The 18,930-nt window shown below is 43.6% G+C and overlaps 2 protein-coding genes across 2 annotated transcripts; one reads left to right on the plus strand and one right to left on the minus strand.

Moving 5' to 3' along the window:
* Window positions 1-670: 670 nt before the first annotated feature.
* qpctla (glutaminyl-peptide cyclotransferase-like a) lies at window positions 671-5,982 on the plus strand (the record flags this gene model as incomplete). Its single annotated transcript, XM_084147595.1, is given in 10 exon segments — window positions 671-743; window positions 746-801; window positions 1,566-1,569; window positions 3,779-3,849; window positions 4,039-4,149; window positions 4,264-4,563; window positions 5,234-5,368; window positions 5,431-5,523; window positions 5,615-5,729; window positions 5,861-5,982. Coding segments are annotated over 10 exon segments (1,080 nt in total).
* Window positions 5,983-14,819: 8,837 nt separating this feature from the next.
* On the minus strand, window positions 14,820-16,182 carry six9 (SIX homeobox 9; the record flags this gene model as incomplete). The annotated part of the gene is given in 7 exon segments (XM_084148112.1): window positions 14,820-14,869; window positions 14,872-14,992; window positions 14,994-15,000; window positions 15,180-15,343; window positions 15,795-15,929; window positions 15,933-16,082; window positions 16,087-16,182. Coding segments are annotated over 7 exon segments (723 nt in total).
* Window positions 16,183-18,930: the final 2,748 nt, after the last annotated feature.

The following is an 18,930-nucleotide window of genomic DNA, read 5'->3' on the forward strand; positions in this document are numbered from 1 at the left end:
AGAACTGTCTACAGGCAACTGAGAAACCAAGATAACTGAGGAATTTAGGGAGCAGAGAAACTGTTAGGCGTGTGTGTGTGTGTGTGTGTGTGAACTGATGGTCAGGAGAGCAATTATAAAGTGGAAAACTACAGCCTGCCTACAGAGGGGAGGGATCTTTTCTCTGACGTGTGCATATAAAAATATTGTACGACCATTTTGTTTTAGAACGTTCTCATGAATAAACCCTGATGATTGTATGCTGGGCTGCTTGGTCTGATTATTAGAGATTTACAACCTCTGGGATACAGACTGAGTAATAAGTTCATTTTTGAAGCATTGGGATAGAAATTCTCATAACAGCTATATAAATTACAAACCATGGCAGTTACTGCATTAACCTATTGAAATAACAGCCGAAAGTAGTAGGAAGATATTTGAGAACAAAGAATTTTAGATAAGGACGAGTAGCCTAACCATCGATAGATAAATTATATAGATAAATGTTCATCTCCAATAAAGCAAACCCAAGTATGACACTAGACTGATCGGAGACCGGGGATGAATCCATAAAAGGCTTAATTGAAAGATGGGTTTGGCACGTAGAAGTTCATGTTACCATGAAAGAGTCGAGTATAAATGCCAAGGGAGACAGGCATTTCGTTCTAGCCCTGGTTTTTAGAAAACGTTGATGTCGAGAACTAGTCGATGGCACAAGCCTTTGCAGGCGAATAACAGTGCTCTCCCTGGTTGCAACTCGGTTCGGGTGCCCGGTTACTGGTCTTCTGTCTCTTGGGTGTGCTGATTATTGCTATGTTCACTGTCAACTGCGTTTATTTTCAGCAAACTTAACATGTGTAAATATTTGTATGATTATAAGATTCAACAACTGAGACATAAACTGAACAAGTTCCACTGACGCTCTCCGTAGCCGATGTGAGTAAGACTTTTAAGCAGGTCAACATTCACAAGGCCGCAGGGCCAGACGGATTACCAGGACGTGTACTCCGAGCATGTGCACTCCAATTTGCATACCGCCCCAACAGATCCACAGATGATGCAATCTCTATTGCACTCCACACTGCCCTTTCCCACCTGGACAAGAGGAACACCTACGTGAGAATGCTATTCATTGACTACAGCTCAGTATTCAACACCATAGTGCCCTCAAAGCTCATCACTAAGCTAAGGATCCTGGGACTAAACACCTCCCTCTGCAACTGGATCCTGGACTTCCTGACGGGCCGCCCCCAGGTGGTAAGGGTAGGTAACAACACATCTGCCACACTGATCCTCAACACGGGGGCCCCTCAGGGGTGCGTGCTCAGTCCCCTCCTGTACTCCCTGTTCACCCATGACTGCATGGCCAGGCATGACTCCAACACCATCATTAAGTTTGCAGACGACACAACAGTGGTAGGCCTGATCACCGACAACGATGAGACAGCCTATAGGGAGGAGGTCAGAGACCTGGCCGTGTGGTGCCAGGATAACAACCTCTCCCTCAACGTGACCAAGACAAAGGAGATGATTGTGGACTACAGGAAAAAAAAGAGGACTGAGCACGCCCCCATTCTCATCGACAGGGCTGTAGTGGAACAGGTTGAGAGCTTCAAGTTCCTTGGTGTCCACATCACCAACGAACTATCATGGTCCAAACACACCAAGACAGTCGTGAAGAGGGCACGACAAAGCCTATTCCCCCCCAGGAGACTGAAAAGATTTGGCATGGGTCCTCAGATCCTCAAAAAATTATACAGCTGCACCATCGAGAGCATCCTGATTGGTTGCATCACCGCCTGGTATGGCAACTGCTTGGCCTCCGACCGCAAGGCACTACAGAGGGTAGTGCGTACGGCCCAGTACATCACTGGGGCCAAGCTTCCTGCCATCCAGGACCTCTATACCAGTCGGTGTCAGAGGAAGGCCCTCAAAATTGTCAAAGACTCCAGCCACCCTAGTCATAGACTGTTCTCTCTGCTACCGCATGGCAAGCGGTACCGGAGTGCCAAGTCTATGTCCAAAATACTTCTCAACAGCTTCTACCCCCAAGCCATAAGACTCCTGAACAGCTAATCATGGCTACCCGGACTATTTGCACTGCCCCCCCTCCCCCACCCCATCTTTTTACGCTGCTGCTACTCTATTAATTATTTATGCATAGTCACTTTAACTCTACCCACATGTACATATTACTTCAACTACCTCAACTAGCCGGTGCCCCCGCACATTGACTCTGCACCGGTACCCCCCTGTATATATAGCCTCCCTACTGTTATTTTATTTTACTTCTGCTCTTTTTTTCTCAAAACGTTTTTGTTGTTGTTTTATTTTACTTTTTTATAAAAAATAATGCACTGTTGGTTAAGGGCTGTAAGTAAGCATTTCACTGTAATATCTGCACCTGTTGTATTCGGCACATGTGGCCAATAAAATTTGATTTGATTTGATATGACTAACAGCAATGGAATAATGTGTCCCTGAACAAAGTGGGGGTCAAAATCAAAAGTAACAGTCAGTATCTGGTGTGGCCACCAGCTGCATTAAGTACTGCAGTGCATCTCCTCCTCATGGACTGCACCAGATTTGCCAGTTCTTGCTGTGAGATGTTACCCCACTCTTCCACCAAGGCACCTGCAAGTTCCCGGATATTTCTGGGGGGAATGGCCCTAGCCCTCACCCTCCGATCCAACAGGTCCCAGATGTGCGCAATGGGATTGAGATCCGGGCTCTTCGCTGGCCATGGCAGAACACTGACATTCCTGTCTTGTAGGAAATCATGCACAGAACGAGCAGTATGGCTGGTGGCATTGTCATGCTGCAGGGTCATGTCAGGATGAGCCTGCAGGAAGAGTACCACATGAGGGAGGAGGATTTCTTCTCTGTAATGCACAGCGTTGAGATTGCCTGCAATGACAACAAGCTCAGTCCGATGATGCTGTGACACACCGCCCCAGACCATGATGGCCCTCCACCTTCAAATCGATCCCGCTCCAGAGTACAGGCCTCGGTGTAATGCTCATTCCATCGACGATAAACTCGAATCCGACCATCACCCCTGGCGAGACAAAACCGCGACTCGTCAGTGAAGAGCACTTTTTGCCAGTCCTGTCTGGTCCAGCGACGGTGGGTTTGTGCCCATAGGCGATGTTGTTGCCGGTGATGTCTGCCTTATAACAGGCCTACAAGCCCTCAGTTCCGCCTCTCTCAGCCTATTGCGGACAGTCTGAGCACTGATGGAGGGATTGTGCGTTCCTGGTGTAACTCGGGCAGTTGTTGTTGCCATCCTGTACCTGTCCCGCAGGTGTGATGTTTGGATGTACTGATCCTGTGCAGGTGTTGTTACACGTAGTCTGCCACTGTGAGGACGATCAGCTGTCCGTCCTGTCTCCCTGTAGCGCTGTCTTAGGCGTCTCACAGTACGGAAATTGCAATTTATTTCCCTGGCCACATCTGCAGTCCTCATGCCTCCTTGCAGCATGCCTAAGGCACATTCACGCAGATGAGCAGGGACCCCGGGCATCTTTCTTTTGGTGTTTTTCAGAGTCAATAGAAAGGCCTCTTTTAGTGTCCTAAGTTTTCATAACTGTGACCTTAATTGCCTACCGTCTGTAAGCTGTTAGTGTCTTAGCGACCGTTTTACAGGTGCATGTTCATTAATTGTTTATGGTTCGTTGAACAAGCATGGGAAACAGTGTTTAAACCCTTTACAATGAAGATCTGTGAAGTTATTTTGATTTTTATGAATTATCTTTTAAAGACAGGGTCCTGAAAAAGGGATGTTTCTTTTTTTGCTGAGTTTATTTGTCTAACGACACAAGCAGAAACCACAACAACAGAATCCCCGTCGTAGATTTGGCAAAAGATAGGGTAAGGAACTAAACTCAATCAATTACTGTACTGTTTACAGTTGCGGAAGTAATTGTTGTTCTAGTACAGTTGGCACACTGATAATGGTATCGCTGAGGGCTTCAGTGATTTGAGGTTTGGTATTGTGTTCTATTCCAGTTGTGTTCAGCGCTCGCTCTCTACCACCCACCCATTCCTCTGCTTCTCCAGTTATCCCGTAAGACCAGTAAGTCTTCTCCATCCCAGGTGCGGCTGCTGGCATCCCAGGTAGATGGGACATGTCTGTGGGAAACTCACCTTAGGCCCATCCTCAGCCAGGCCGTACGCCAGGTGAGTGGATTAGGTAGACTAGGTGACAATAATGATGATGCATTTAAATGGTGCCTTTCTCACACCACTTTCAGGTAGGAAAGAGTATATCATTTCCTTTTAAAGATCAATCGAAATACCTCTAGTTCACACCCTTCTCTCTCATGTCTTTCTCTCAACACATCTCCACCTTATCCTCCCTTTCCTCGGGGTCAGGCCACCTTCTCCAACATCATCGCGACCCTTGACCCCGGGACCCCTCGCAGGCTGCTGCTGACCTACCACTACGACTCCAAAGTCCTGCCCCCGGACACCCGCGTCCCAGAGAGGGTGTTCCTGGGGGCCAGCGACTCAGCAGTGCCATGTGCCATGATCCTGGAGCTGGCTTCTGCTTTGGACACCCAGCTCAAAGCTCTCAATCAGCGGGTACCGTGTCCTGTTTTGTCCGTCAATTTATTTCCAGGGACTGCATTTTATATATATTTGTCAGTTTAGTTGGTATAGGAGATTTTGTTGAGATAAACAGTCAAATATTCAAAGCAGACCCGTCCCAAGTTGGCAGCAAACAAAATGCAGTAGCACAATGAGCCTAACATCAATGTCTGATTTCCCTGGGGACATTTACTTAGAATAAACTGATTTTGACATGGGCAGGGTTATTATCATGTTACACAGAATAAAGACTGCAAGGGAAAGAACAAAGAGAGCTGCTGGGATGCTGGGTGTCTCTCACTACTCTCTATCTCCTCTCACTGCAGTGTAGAGTATAAGGTGCTGACTGTAGCCTTGCAGAGAGAAGCGCTGTTTTTAGCAGCAGACTCCTCTGTTTAGCAGTGTCCCCCAGAGACTGATCTTGGCAGTCAGAAATACACTCACACAGCCAAACTGCGACATCCCTGCAGCCTCACACGAAAAGGAAAATCAACTGCAAGAGTGACGTTGTTGCTGGGAAATGAGAATTGAGATGTGATGAAATGACATTGCCTTGGCCTTTACTTGGCTACCAGTTGGCACAGAGCAGAACATTCTCACCACTCTCTCTTTCTCCATCTTCTGCTATTGAACACTACCTCCTCCCCCCTCCCTCTCTCTGTAAGCATCTACTGTAACCCTCCAGCGAGTGTTTTTTGATGGAGAGGAGTCATTTGAGGAGTGGACAGCCACAGACTCTCGGCGGATCAATGCATCTGGCAGAGCGCATGACACACACACCAACCTGCTGCAGGCTGTGGTGAGACACCTTTGTGTGTGTGTTTATTAAAATATGGCATATCCACTCATCCTCCATTTTAGGACCTATTTGTTCTACTGGACCTGCTTGGTGGTCCAGACCCTTTGATTGTAAATCACTTTGACAACACTGCCCGCTGGTTTGACTGTCTGCAGGTAACACAGGGAGGGTCACTTCCCTTATTGTCGTTGTCTTTCTACACTCTGCTTTAACTCTCCTCCATCCATCTCTCTCTCTCTCTCTGAGAAGAGGCTGCACAGGCAGGGTCTGTTGACCTCTCACCCCTCTGAGCAGACCTACTTCAGGAAGGACGTGTACCTGGGCCCTGTGCAGGAAGACCACATCCCCTTCCTACGTAAAGGTGAGTGAGAGGGTGTGCTCATATACAAACTGACATACTATCACGACACTACTTCACCTCGGCTGATGGAATGTTGTCTTATGAAATAATTTCAATCCTGCATTTCTTCTGTTTCTTTCACACCAACTCAGGTGTTCCTGTGTTTCATGACATTGCCACCCCATTCCCCCTGTTCTGGCACATGCTGGATGGCACTGAGGAGAACCTCACCAAGGTTCTGGCTGTGTTCCTGGCTGAGTACCTGGGCTTCTAACCACACCTGGACTCACCATTGGACTGGTCCCATAAACCAGAACCGGGACACCTTTTAACCTCAGTGTAGGAAATACACAGATGGGATTGGGGGCAATTTTGCCATGACATTGCAAAAGACTAGGGCAGATGGATGTTCCTCTGTCACTTGACCCACTGGACAGGTTCCATCCACCGAAGCCAACAGACTCATAGACACATTGATCGGAGAGCAGAACTACCATGAAGTTACATTGCTAGATTTGGCAGCTTGTATCATAGAAAACCCTTGATGTACACGTTCATGAAAAAGAACTGGAAGAGTCCTTTCTGTGAATTGTTATATTCTCATTGACTGTTTTAAGTCTTAAGGAAAAAGACAACGCTAACTGAATCCTTTCTTTATGCTGTATAATCATGATCATCAATTGTGATTTGCCAACACTTGATTTCTGTGAATATCAGATTTGAGACTTTTGATTTCATGCAATAAGCTCACAGCCGACATTTAAGGTTATATTCACGGAGTATGACAGTGACCGAAAACTTGAAATGAATAATGAATGGCACTAAAATGGTTGTCAGTGCTTTTGATTTTACTATCACTGTATATCTTCTGTATGCATTACCTTTCCCCAAGGGGATTCAGGCATGTCTTGGTTTAGCCATGGAGTTGTATTTAATCTCTCAATGTGTTAGATTAATTTGTATTTTAAGAATAATGACTAAAGGATTTCACCCCAAATACAGTATAAATGTGTGAACTGTGTTAGAATTATAATGTATTGTCAACCTACTAACAGAGGGGGGCGGGGACTGAGAAAACGGGTTACAGGGGGCCTCCTAGAGGTGGGCGGAGCAGGGTGCCTTTGTGTGTCGAGGTATAAAACAGGAGTGTATGGGTTTTGGCGCCAGAGCTCTCCATGAATAAAGAAACAGATAATCCTTGTTGGTTGTGGACCTTGAATCATTTATGATTAAAACCAGAGCCTTACAACCTCTGGTAATGATTCAAGCTTAGGGTTGAATTAGAGATAGAAATTCTCTTAACAGAGTGGTCCTTCGAGCCGGATCTTAAATACGTCTTTGTCGTTCTAGAAACACCGAAACCGTGCACGGGCGGATGATTGCATCCATGGAGAATAGTCCTGGCCTTCGACGTTAAGGTTATAAACAGGCCGGTGATGACTCTTATGAACGATAAAGACGTTAACGAGTTTGAAAAAGCATTTAAATCCAAACTGAAAGGAAAAGGTCAGTAATTTTTATTCATGGGTTTTGGTGAAATTATTTGAACTTGTGTAAGAATAAATAATTATTGTGAAGGGCAGAGAAAGTTACCAAAATCGCAAAGGAAGTAATAATTATTACTAAACGGGGAGGGTCCGAAATTGACCCTAGGTAAATAGCTATTACCAAAATAATCTAGTCCGAAATGACACGGGGTTAAAGGCCATCACCAATGTAAACTCGTTTTTATTGAGATTGTACTGGGTACAGTGTTACGATAAACAGGGAAAGGGATGATTTTTGTCGTGTGCTATGGATACATAAAACAGGTCAAAAGTCGCGTAAACAACTGGGGATTTGCTATAACTCTGTCTGTTTCATGAAACTGGAGCAGTTACAACCTCTAGGTTACAAATAGGTTTGGCAAATGATTGTTTAATGTTGTATACGTGTGAGATTTGAGAATCCATTGGAATACGTGATAATTGTTTCAAGGAAGGAGCTAAAAATAAGTCGCGTGAGAAAAAATGGTTTTCTGACTCTTTTCATGAAACCGGAGTTTTAAATAAAAAATTCTGGGTTAGGGGTTAAATAATTTTAAATGGTTAATTACAAAAGCAGATCATAACATTGGCTCGAGAGACGCACTGATAATAGCTCCTAGGAGAATAATTCTGGATTGAATTATTACTAAACGGGGGGATTTCTTATTTTTCCACCATGGGAAATAAATCTTCTAAAGAGGTCTGAGAATTAACGGGGGATGAAAGATATATGTTAGGAAGAGATCGAAGAAATATGTTTTATGGATCCATTTGGGAGAATAGGTATAGATTTATTGGGCATCTAGATTAAAAATTAGAAGTTATGATTGCATGTAAACTGTGGAACGGATTTGAAAAAACAGCGAGGGGAGGGGCTAGAGACAGCGAGGGTCTTTTTTAAGCGCGAAAGTGCTTTAACGGTAACAAAGCAATATTTAACCATCGTGACTGCAGGGGTAAAGGAAAGGGCAGTGTCGGAGATAGGACAGTCTATTTTTTGGTTCAACGGGTAAAATGTTTGAAAAAATGATTCGTGTCGATTAAGAATTGGCTAAAAACACCACGAAGCGATTATTTGAGAGGTACCTATAAAATTCCAACGATGCATATGTATGAACTTTCTCACTCAAACGTAGACGTACGTCATGAGTGAGAAAGTAGAGAATATTTACATTTGCATTTTTGGTCATTTGGCAGACGCTCTGGTCCGGAGCGACTTGCAGGAGCAGTGGGGGTTGGGTGCCTTGCTTGGGGGCACATCAGCGGATTTTTCACCTGGTTGGCTCGGGAGTTGGAGCCGGCGACCTCGGTTACTGAGACGGTGCTCTTGGTTACTGGGCTACCAGCCGGCGGAGATGAGTTTAAGGTTGTGCCGTTGTTTGATTAGGTGATAAGGTTATGTGATAAGGTTTAATGGGTAATCGGACCATAACTAAAGTGGTTATAGAAGTAATGTATAAATAGTAGAGAGCCAATAGAGGGTTCTATTGAACTATTATGTTGTGTTAGGCATTTGAATGGCATAAGGTGAAATATGTGTGTATGAGGGAATTCAATGGCGAGTATGAATGATAACCGGATACTACTTAGTATTTGGTTGGTTAAATGCTGAATAAAAGATTTGAGGCGTGGTTATGGGGTAACTAGGAAGACGCACTTATTCAATGGGGAATGGGTGTAGGGAGAGAGAGTTTTTACGTGTATTAAAAGTTGCATTAGATAGCTTTAGTAGTATTCTAGATAGGTCTATGAAAATATGTTACAAGTACGAATGACATTATTTCCTAAGAAGGAAGATTGTAGGGAAGTTTCCCGCGCCTCCCCCATAATGTAGGAAGGAGCAGGAGAGGGGGAGGAGATGTGAGAGACAGTACATAGTTCAGATGGTAGGAATGTCATTAAGTGTATGCTTATCAACGATATCAAGTATTTGTTTTATTGATTGGGGCCGAATCAGAGAGAACGGTTAAAGAGATTGAATAGCGAACTGAAATGGGTTAGCGGGAAAATACAAATAGTTGGTACATTTTTAAACGATAATTTATTTTCGTTACGGGGAAGCAAGTGGCATTGGCTGTTTTGCTGGGGAAATAGCGCCAGCCTGTGGTGGGTTCTGGATTTGTTATAAAGAAACATATATTTTAAACTAAAGTGATGGAATAGGCTACAATTATAACATTATCAGAAAAAGGGAACAATATAATTCGTAATAGTTATTACAATTATTATTGATAGTTATTGCAGTTATTATCATTGATTCAGTAATGATAGAAGGATAGTAGAGGAAAGGCAAGGGATTACATCTCATTTAGGGAAATAAGAAGAGTATGAAATATTAGGGGGAAAATACCATTAACTGAGGGAACATTTGATGTAACCGTGATTGTATTGGCTAAAAACTGAAATATGACATTTACAAGGGGGACAGGAACAATAGAAGGGGAGACAGATTTTCCTAGGGGGTTGAACAAATAATTGATAATGGATCATTTGAAATGAGATCACATGTAGCAGTTTTAGCGTAATCCATTAAATAATCATTGGATACTCGAGGAATTTTGGGTGGTTTTATGGATTAGTTATGAGGAATTAGATTGATACAAACATTATTGATGGGTTAGGACTGGGGATATCTGTGTCATGTTTTGTGTGTACTACCATCTTTAGATTACTGATGGTAATTGAAGGTTAACAAAATGTATAACCAGGAGAAAGAGATTAGCTTATCTTATTGGAATGTTGCTAAGGGGAAGCAGTAGTGAAGTTAGGCAGTACTTAGGTCATAAAAGGGAGCTACCAAATTAAATTGAGCCTGGCTATCTTTGATTGTTGTTTTTCAATTGGGTTTTTCAAATAAAAAAACAACACACCCAGCATGATGTTTATAAAGGGTTGTTATGTTGAATTTAGGGGATTTTCAGCAGTTCATGGGTGGTGTTTACTATGCTGTAGGATGGAACGGTTTGTTGGGGGATATTTGAACCTAAATTAATGGAATAAGCTGCAGTAATCAGAGGAATGTATATCTAAGGCGACACAGCTATTGCCTAGATCATTGATTTAGCAATAGGATCAGGTAGATAGGGACTAGAGAAAAAAAAATAGATGAAGAATTATGAGCTTTTTGGTAAGGATAGACTGCTGTAAAGCTTGGGTACTCCATTATGTACTGCATATGGGTAAATTGAGTGATCTTATCTATGGGAAGGCAATGGCAGCCCATGGTAAAATCATTTGGAACTCTAAGGAGGCATACATATATCAGGGATGTTACCCAAATGGTAGAGAGTAAAGAGGGATATGACATTGGTCGTGATTTAAAGATGATGATGTTTTTTTGGGTGGGCTATTAGAGATAACTGGGTTAATCACGAACATAGAGGTTTTTATTCTTTGTTGCTAGGCAGAAGACTTAGGTGACCTAAATATGGACTTGTCATGTCCAACAATCAGTCTTCAGGTCAAGCCCGGGAGAGCCTGGGTAGAACAGAGTTTGAACTAAACATAAGTGTTTTTACAAGATAAGAGATTGATGATTGGATTACTAATTGATTCTGAACTGGATGAAAGTCGAATTTAGCTGCCATAAAAGACAAAGGAAGTGGGAGGAGCAATAAAGAAGCAAAAGACAATCTCAAAAATGAAAGGCATGGCAATTGGTTGATAAATTACCTAAGGGATTGTTTAGGTAGGTGGTAATATTGACACATGAGCAGAACTATGTGTCAAGAGGGGGGAAGAGGCTAATTGTAGGATTAAATAATATACAAAGAAAAAACATTTTTTTAGATACAGTCTAGAAAGAGAATGCAGTCAGAAATTGTTAGATTAATCTGAACATGTGTGAAGATAGTTTATTAACCACACCCGTATGTCAGAGGTTTTGTGCCCCACAGGTGAACTAAAGGAGAAGGTGACCCACACTATCTAACCAGGTGACTGGTGAGCATCCAGTCACTAGAAGGAAAACTGGAAGCAGGCCTGTTGGGAAGGGCCCTATCAGGTTATATTGGTCACCGCCTTGGCCATTAGAATAGCAGAGAAAGGAACCTGGGTCCATGTTACCCACTGCAAGAGGTAAGACCACATACAAGCACCACTTAGCACACACAGAGTTGGAGAGCAGAACTAGACCAATAGGGTCCGGGGATCACCTCTGTCAACGAAGATCTCCTACCCCGACCTATCATCACTGTAGTGTGTTCTTAGGGTGTGAGTATGGGGTGGTACCAAGCAGAAGGACTAAAGGCAGGAGAATGTTGGCGGTTTTTGGGAATATGGGGGACCCTGAGCTGCATCATAGTCTCGGCAATAGTCGTAGTATGTCAAGATCCACCACCACCTCGCACCAATTACGCTATGGCCTTACCATTATTAAGAAATAAAAGGGAAGCGACCCGACATACTGACCGTCAAGGACGAGTGATCTACAAAATAGGAGTCAGAGAAGGGTGGGGAGTAAGATTCAAAATTAGGATTAGGGATCTTATCAGGACGGATAAGCAAGCAACGTGGGATTATAAGATCCCATTGTATTTATGTTCAGCTCCCTCTGCAGATTGTTCCTGGGCTCAGGTATTTAGAGATACTGGGGGACGGAGAGATGAGACGGGGGGGGGGGCTGGACGTCCAGATGGAGGATAAGAAGGTATAACGACATCCCCACAGAGATGGTAGTAACAATAGTAAAGGTCACTAAAAGGACATGAAAATAACTTACTGGGCTTGCGCGGACGAATACGGATGGGATACTTGTCTAAGATTACATTTGATGGAGTCAAAAGATATGGAGGGCACAGGTACTGTCATTAATAGCAATAGACAGAGTAGATCAGTCAAGGGATGACGGAGTCAATTCGACTAACCCGTCCACTATGAAAGATTTTCTCCTCCAAGAATGGAACCAAGGGGAAGTGGAGGGGGTCCCTGATGAGAATCTCTGGTTAAAGTGGATGAAGTACACCGCTAGGGCCTTGGGGGAGACCAATTGTTATGCATGCTCCATTGGGCGACCGACAATGTTGACCGCCCCAATGCCAAAGGCAATGTTTCCCTGTGTATTAGACCTGGGGTCCAATCAAAAAGAGCCACATTGCACAGGGATTGGGCTGGCAAAATTGACATACTCGGCCAGCCCACCTAGATTCACTTTAACTCCTGGCGAATACCAGTGTTACAGACATAGAAATGGCACCCGTAAATTGGGTGATTTTGATGGCTGTAAGGAGATAATTAATGTGACTGATTTAGATAAGGAAGGGAGGGGAAAAATTAGGAACCGTACTATCCCTCTGACTGATGTGTGGTGGGCATGTACTAACAAAGGGAGCATTCAACAGACATTACCAGAAGGATGGGTGGGTACTTGTGCACCAGTATTGTTGGTCCAAACCTGTAAGAATTAGTCATCAAAGACCAGTGACAGGAAGAATAATCAGGAGGAGGAGAAATATAGGTCAGGAAGGAAGTAGCCCAATTTGGATAGATGGTATAGGCATCCCCAGGGGTGTTCCAGACGAATACAAAGCTATGAATCAAATATGGGAGGGTTTTACTACAACATTTTTCTGGTGGGTGACAATAAACAAAAATATGGATTGGATAAATTATATATATTACAACCAACAACGATTCATTGACCAGACTAGAGATGCAGTAAAGGGGATCTCAGAGCGATTATCCGCCATCCCGCTCATAACTTAGTAGAGGTTGGTTCTAGATCAGGCAGAAAGGGCCGGTGTCTATAGAATGATAAGCCATTGTTGCACATTTATCCCTAACAACACCACACTGGATGGGACAGTCACCAGAGCTCTTACAGAATTAACTGCACTAAGTGAAGAGTGAGCTGAGAGCTCAGAGGTTAGTATATCGTGGATAGGGTGGTTTGAGGAAATATTTGGTAAATGGAAAACCATGGCGGCCACTGTCTTGGAAGCGGTCAGTGTTTGTATGGGTATTCTTGTATTATGTGGTTGTTGTCTTGTTCCCTGTGTCTGAGGATTGGTGAATCAGGCGTTGGTGAGGTGCAGTATCTGAACAATGATGAGAGATGGACTGACTCCGGACTCTGACATACATTTACATTACATTTTAGTCATTTAGCAGACGCTCTTATCCAGAGCGACTTACAGGAGCAATTAGGGTTAAGTGCCTTGCTCAAGGGCACATTTACGTCATTTAGCAGACGCTCTTATCCAGAACGACTCACCAATTGGTGCGTTCACCCTATAGCCAGTGGGATAACCACTTTACAATTTTTTTGGGGGGGGGGGGGGTAGAAGGATTACTTTATCCTATCCCAGGTAATCCTTAAAGAGGTGGGGTTTCAAATGTCTCCGGAAGGTGGTGAGTGACTCCGCTGTCCTGGCGTCGTGAGGGAGCTTGTTCCACCATTGGGGTGCCAGAGCAGCGAACAGTTTTGACTGAGCTGACCAGGGGAATGTGAAAAAAAAACAATCCTCCAGGCTTGGTGGATGACGAGGATTTGGACCCTGAAAGACCGCAATTGGATGAAATGTTTATTAGTTCTGACGTGATCTCTGAGATTAATCATGCTTGTAAAATACATTTATCCTGAAGGTGAAGATATTTAGTCAAAGGGGTGGATTGTTAGATTAATTTGTATTTTAAGAATAATGACTAAAGGATTTCACCCCAAATACAGTATAAATGTGTGAACTGTGTTAGAATTATAATGTATTGTCAACCTACTAACAGAGGGGGGCGGGACTAAACATTCCAGGGTGAAGGGGACTGAGAAAACGGGTTACAGGGGGCCTCCTAGAGGTGGGCGGAGCAGGGTGCCTTTGTGTGTCGAGGTATAAAACAGGAGTGTATGGGTTTTGGCGCCAGAGCTCTCCATGAATAAAGATACAGATAATCCTTGTTGGTTGTGGACCTTGAATCATTTATGATTAAAACCAGAGCCTTACAACCTCTGGTAATGATTCAAGCTTAGGGTTGAATTAGAGATAGAAATTATCTTAACACAATGTCAGGTAGAATCTAATAGGCCAGATTGCCTCTGCGGCAGGCAGGCAGCTTTATTGGTTCAGTGGAGAGAATATGATGTGAATCCATGTGCACACACTGGATGATGTTTAAACTCAGTCAATAGGAATCATCTCAGAGCCGTCCCTATGGGACATACAGACAGGAGACTACACTGGGAGAGGCTGTGTGCTTGTCCTGGCTGCACTAACATTTGGCCGTGGTTTCTCTCAGCCGCAACCTGGATCTTGTTCAGTAAGCATGATATAAGTTGAATGCACCAATTTGTAAGTCGCTCTGGGTAAGAGCGTCTGCTAAATGACGTAAACGTAAATGATATGGGAGCACATTTTTTAAAACACATTGTTTTACTCACAAATGTCATGATTAGGTCTGGTGACACATTTCTGTTTTCTATTAAACTGCATTTATTTTTTTGCTTTTGTCTTTTGAGATTATTTAACACTTAACATACAAGTTTTGGTACAGGGTGTCACGAATCTAAGTTACTAAAAAGATTGAATATTCTCACATACATTTCTAGACAACTGAATATTATTGCCTATGAAGTGAACATACTATACATGATGTCTCAGGTAGTGGAGAGATTCAGAGTTGTCCCCCACCCACATGGCTCAGATGTGGGGGTTGGGGGCAGGAGAAGAGGGGACTGGGGCTGCCTGGAGGTGAAAGGTCATTGTCAGAAGAGGGGTAGGCCTCTGGGTATGCTGAACCTTCCTGTTCCATGAGAGGAGAGAGCACATGTCAGTTCCCTGGTTGTGCCAGAAGAGGGCAGTGGTAGTCCATTGCAAAGCTGTTAGCAAAATGAGATATAGTGCAGTCCTAAAGCAAAAACAGGATTGACTGCCAGACAAACATTAGAAATTAAAGGAGGGATGAAAATCTTCTCATGAAACATATAAGAGGGAGATCAGAGAAAGTGAAGACTCACTCGGTAGTACCGTGAGCTGCTCGCTCCCGTTGCCGTCTGTTCTTGAACCAGTTGCTCACCTGGGTGGTGGAGAGACCGGTGGCGGCCGCAAGCGCTTGTTTCTCACGTGGTGAAGGGTAGGGTTTACGGTAATAACACTCCCGCAGCACACTCCGGGATTTCTCCTGTGAAGAGCAACATTAACTTCAGATTTATGAAACAAGTAGGTTCATGATTTAAAGTTAATGGTAGCAGTAAGAGACCTCTGCTCCTCATTTCCTGTCCTTCATCTGCACTGATATGAGGGAGTTTACATCCATCATATTGCTTTCAGGTGTTCAGTGCATTTGAAGCAGACAGAGTAAGACACTTCAGACTTGAGTTCCAGGTAGAAAGTCCCTTTTGTCTTGACATACACCATCTTGACTCCACAAGGGCCTTCCTCCCCTCATCTTTTTTGTCTAGTCTAAACTCAGATGCAACACCTAATACATTATAGACAGCTTAATTATGGACCAAGACCTAGGGCCCTAGGGACATTTTGTTTTACAGAAGCAAAAATGTTCTGAGGCAGTATAATATTAAATATAACAGTAATATTAACTCAAAGAAACCTAGTAGGTTTATTCACTGTACCTTGAAGCAGTAGCTGGTCTCCTCTCCATCCCAGATGGTTCTTGGCAGGGGAAACTTACGGCGTACACGGTACTTCCCCACAATCCCAAGGGGGCGCCCTCTCTGGCACTCGGCCTCCAGGTAGTGTGCCCTCAGCTAGAGCTGCTGTAGCAGTGGGTGGCTGCGATTGGAGAAGAGGAAGCCCTCCAGGAGGGCGTAGAGGTCGGAGAAGCGCCCCAGATGGAAGGCCACCGCAGCCCTTGCCTTCCGGCCGCTCTCCAGACCCCCCAGGCAAGAGTGCCGCAGTGGTCTAAGGAAGAGTGCGGATGAAGCCAGTCAAGCGCTCCATGCGTCCGCTCTGCAGAAGGACCTCGCACACACACGCCACCTGCTCTGCGGAGAAGACCATCTCCTTGGAGATGGAGCGCACGCCCGACAAGAAAGGTTCAATCAAATCAAATGTTATTTGTCACATGCGCCGAATACAACAGGTGTAGACCTTACAGTGAAATGCTTACTTACAAGCCCTTAACCAACAATGCAGTTAAGAAAGAATACCACAAAAAAATCACACTAAAATACAATATAAAATAATACGAAATAAAAGTAACAAATAATTAATGAGCAGCAGTAAAAATAACAATAGCGAGGCTATATACAGGGGGTACTGGTACCAAGTCAATGTGGGGGGGCACCAGTTAGTCAAGGGTTAGTGGAGGTAATTGAGGTAATATGTATAAGTAGGTAGAGTTATTAAAGTGACTGTGCATAGATAATAAACAGAGAGTAGCAGTGTGATTGGACCATGTTAGTTTGTTGGTGATGTGGACACAAAGGAACTTGAAGATCTCAACCTGCTCCACTACAGCCCCATCGATGAGAATGGGGGCATGCTCGGTCCTCTTCTTTTTCCTGTAGTCCACAATCATCTCTTAGTTGGCCTACCTCTGTGACCTTTCACTACTCTCTCAGTGAAGGGAAATGTTTTAGAGATAGCTTGAGAGTCTGTAGAGAACGTTAGCGGCTGTCGGTGAATAAGTCTGTATGAATGTCTGTGAACTTGTGTGTATGTATATATATATATATATATATTATATATACAGCTCGGGAAAAAATTAAGAGACCACTGCAAATATTTCTTAAATCAGCATCTCTACATATATGACAGCCATTCCATTCCAGTGTCTGTTGAATTCCAACACAGGCACACCTCATTCTACTGAATTAGGTACTGATTCGGTGATCACATGAACCAAATCTTATTTAACGAGGAAAAGTATAAAAACCACTGCTGTGGTCATCACTATCCTCTTGCAATAGGAACAGCTGGATGGCAAAAACAGTGCTAATAGTACCTCAAAAGTAATATTAATAAAAAAATAACTGTTGACCATGCCAAAAGAGTTGAAAAGGAAAGTTTTGAGTGAGGAAAAGAAGGGTTAAATTCTGGCTTTACTAGCAGAGGGATACAGTGAGCGTCAGGTTGCTTCCATCCTTAAAATGTAAATGACGGCGGTTCATAAGAACAAGTTCAAGCAGCATGACCGCCAACTCATTCGAATGTCACTCAACAACCGTAGGATGACATCAAGTGACCTACAAAAAGAATGGCAAACGGCAGCTGGGGTGAAGTGCACGGCGAGGACGGTTCAAAACAGGCTCCTAGGGGCAGGGCTGAAGTCATGCAAAGCTAGAAAAAAGCCCTTAATCAATGAGAAGCAAAGAAGAGCCAGGCTGAGGTTTGCAAAAGACCATAAGGATTGGACCGTAGAGGACTGGAGTAAGGTCATCTTCTCTGATGAGTCCAATTTTCAGCTTTGCCCAACACCTGGTCGTCTAATGCTTAGACGGAGACCTGGAGAGGCCTACAAGCCACAATGTCTCGCACCCACTGTGACATTTGGTGGAGGATCGGTGATGATCTGGGGGTGCTTCAGCAAGGCTGGAATCGGGCAGATTTGTCTTTGTGAAGGACGCATGAATCAAGCCACGTACAAGGTTGTCCTGGAAGAAAACTTGATTCCTTTTGCTCTGACATTGTTCCCCAACTCTGAGGATTGGTTTTTCCAGCAGGACAATGCACCATGCCACACAGCCAGGTCAATCAAAGTGTGGATGGAGGACCACCAGATCAAGACCCTGTCATGGCCAGCCCAATCTCCAGACCTGAACCCCATTGAAAACGTCTGGAATGTGATCAAGAGGAAGATGGATGGTCACAAGCCATCAAACAACGCCGAGCAGCTTTAATTTTTTTGCCAGGAGTGGCATAAAGTCACCCAACATCAATGTGAAACACTTGTGGAGAGCATGCCAAGACGCATGAAAGCTGTGATTGAAAATCAGGGTTATTCCACCAAATATTGATTTCTGAACTCTTCTTAAGTTAAAACATTAGTATTGTGTTGTTTAAAAATGAACATGAACTTATTTTCTTTGCATTATTCAAGGTCTGACAACACTGCATCTTTTTTTGTTATTTTGACCAGTTGTCATTTTCTGCAAATAAATGCTCTAAATTACAATATTTTTATTTGGAATTTGGAAGAAATGTTGTCAGTAGTTTATAAAATAAAACAAAAATGTTATTTTTACCCAAACACATACCTATAAATAGTAAAACCAGAGAAACTGATAGTTTTGCAGTGGTCTCTTAATTTTTTCCAGAGCTGTATATACAGTGGAGAGAACAAGTATTTGATACACTGCCGATTTTGCAGGTTTTCCTACTTACAAAGCATGAAGAGGTCTGTAATTTTTATCATAGGTACACTTCAACTGTGAGAGACGGAATCTAAAACAAAAATCCAGAAAATCACATTGTATGATTTTTAAGTAATTCATTTGCATTTTATTGCATGACATAAGTATTTGATACATCAGAAAAGCAGAACTTAATATTTGGTACAGAAACCTTTGTTTGCAATTACAGAGATCATACGTTTCCTGTAGGTCTTGACCAGGTTTGCACACACTGCAGCAGGGATTTTGGCCCACTCCTCCATACAGACCTTCTCCAGATCCTTCAGGTTTCGGGACTTTCAGCTCCCTCCAAAGATTTTAAATTGGGTTCATGTCTGGAGACTGGCTAGGCCACTCCAGGACCTTGAGATGCTCCTTACGGAGCCACTCCTTAGTTGCCCTGGCTGTGTGTTTC

This window comes from Coregonus lavaretus (assembly GCF_964263955.1).
Source record: "Coregonus lavaretus genome assembly, chromosome: 30".
In the NCBI taxonomy this organism is placed as follows: Eukaryota; Metazoa; Chordata; class Actinopteri; order Salmoniformes; family Salmonidae; genus Coregonus; species Coregonus lavaretus.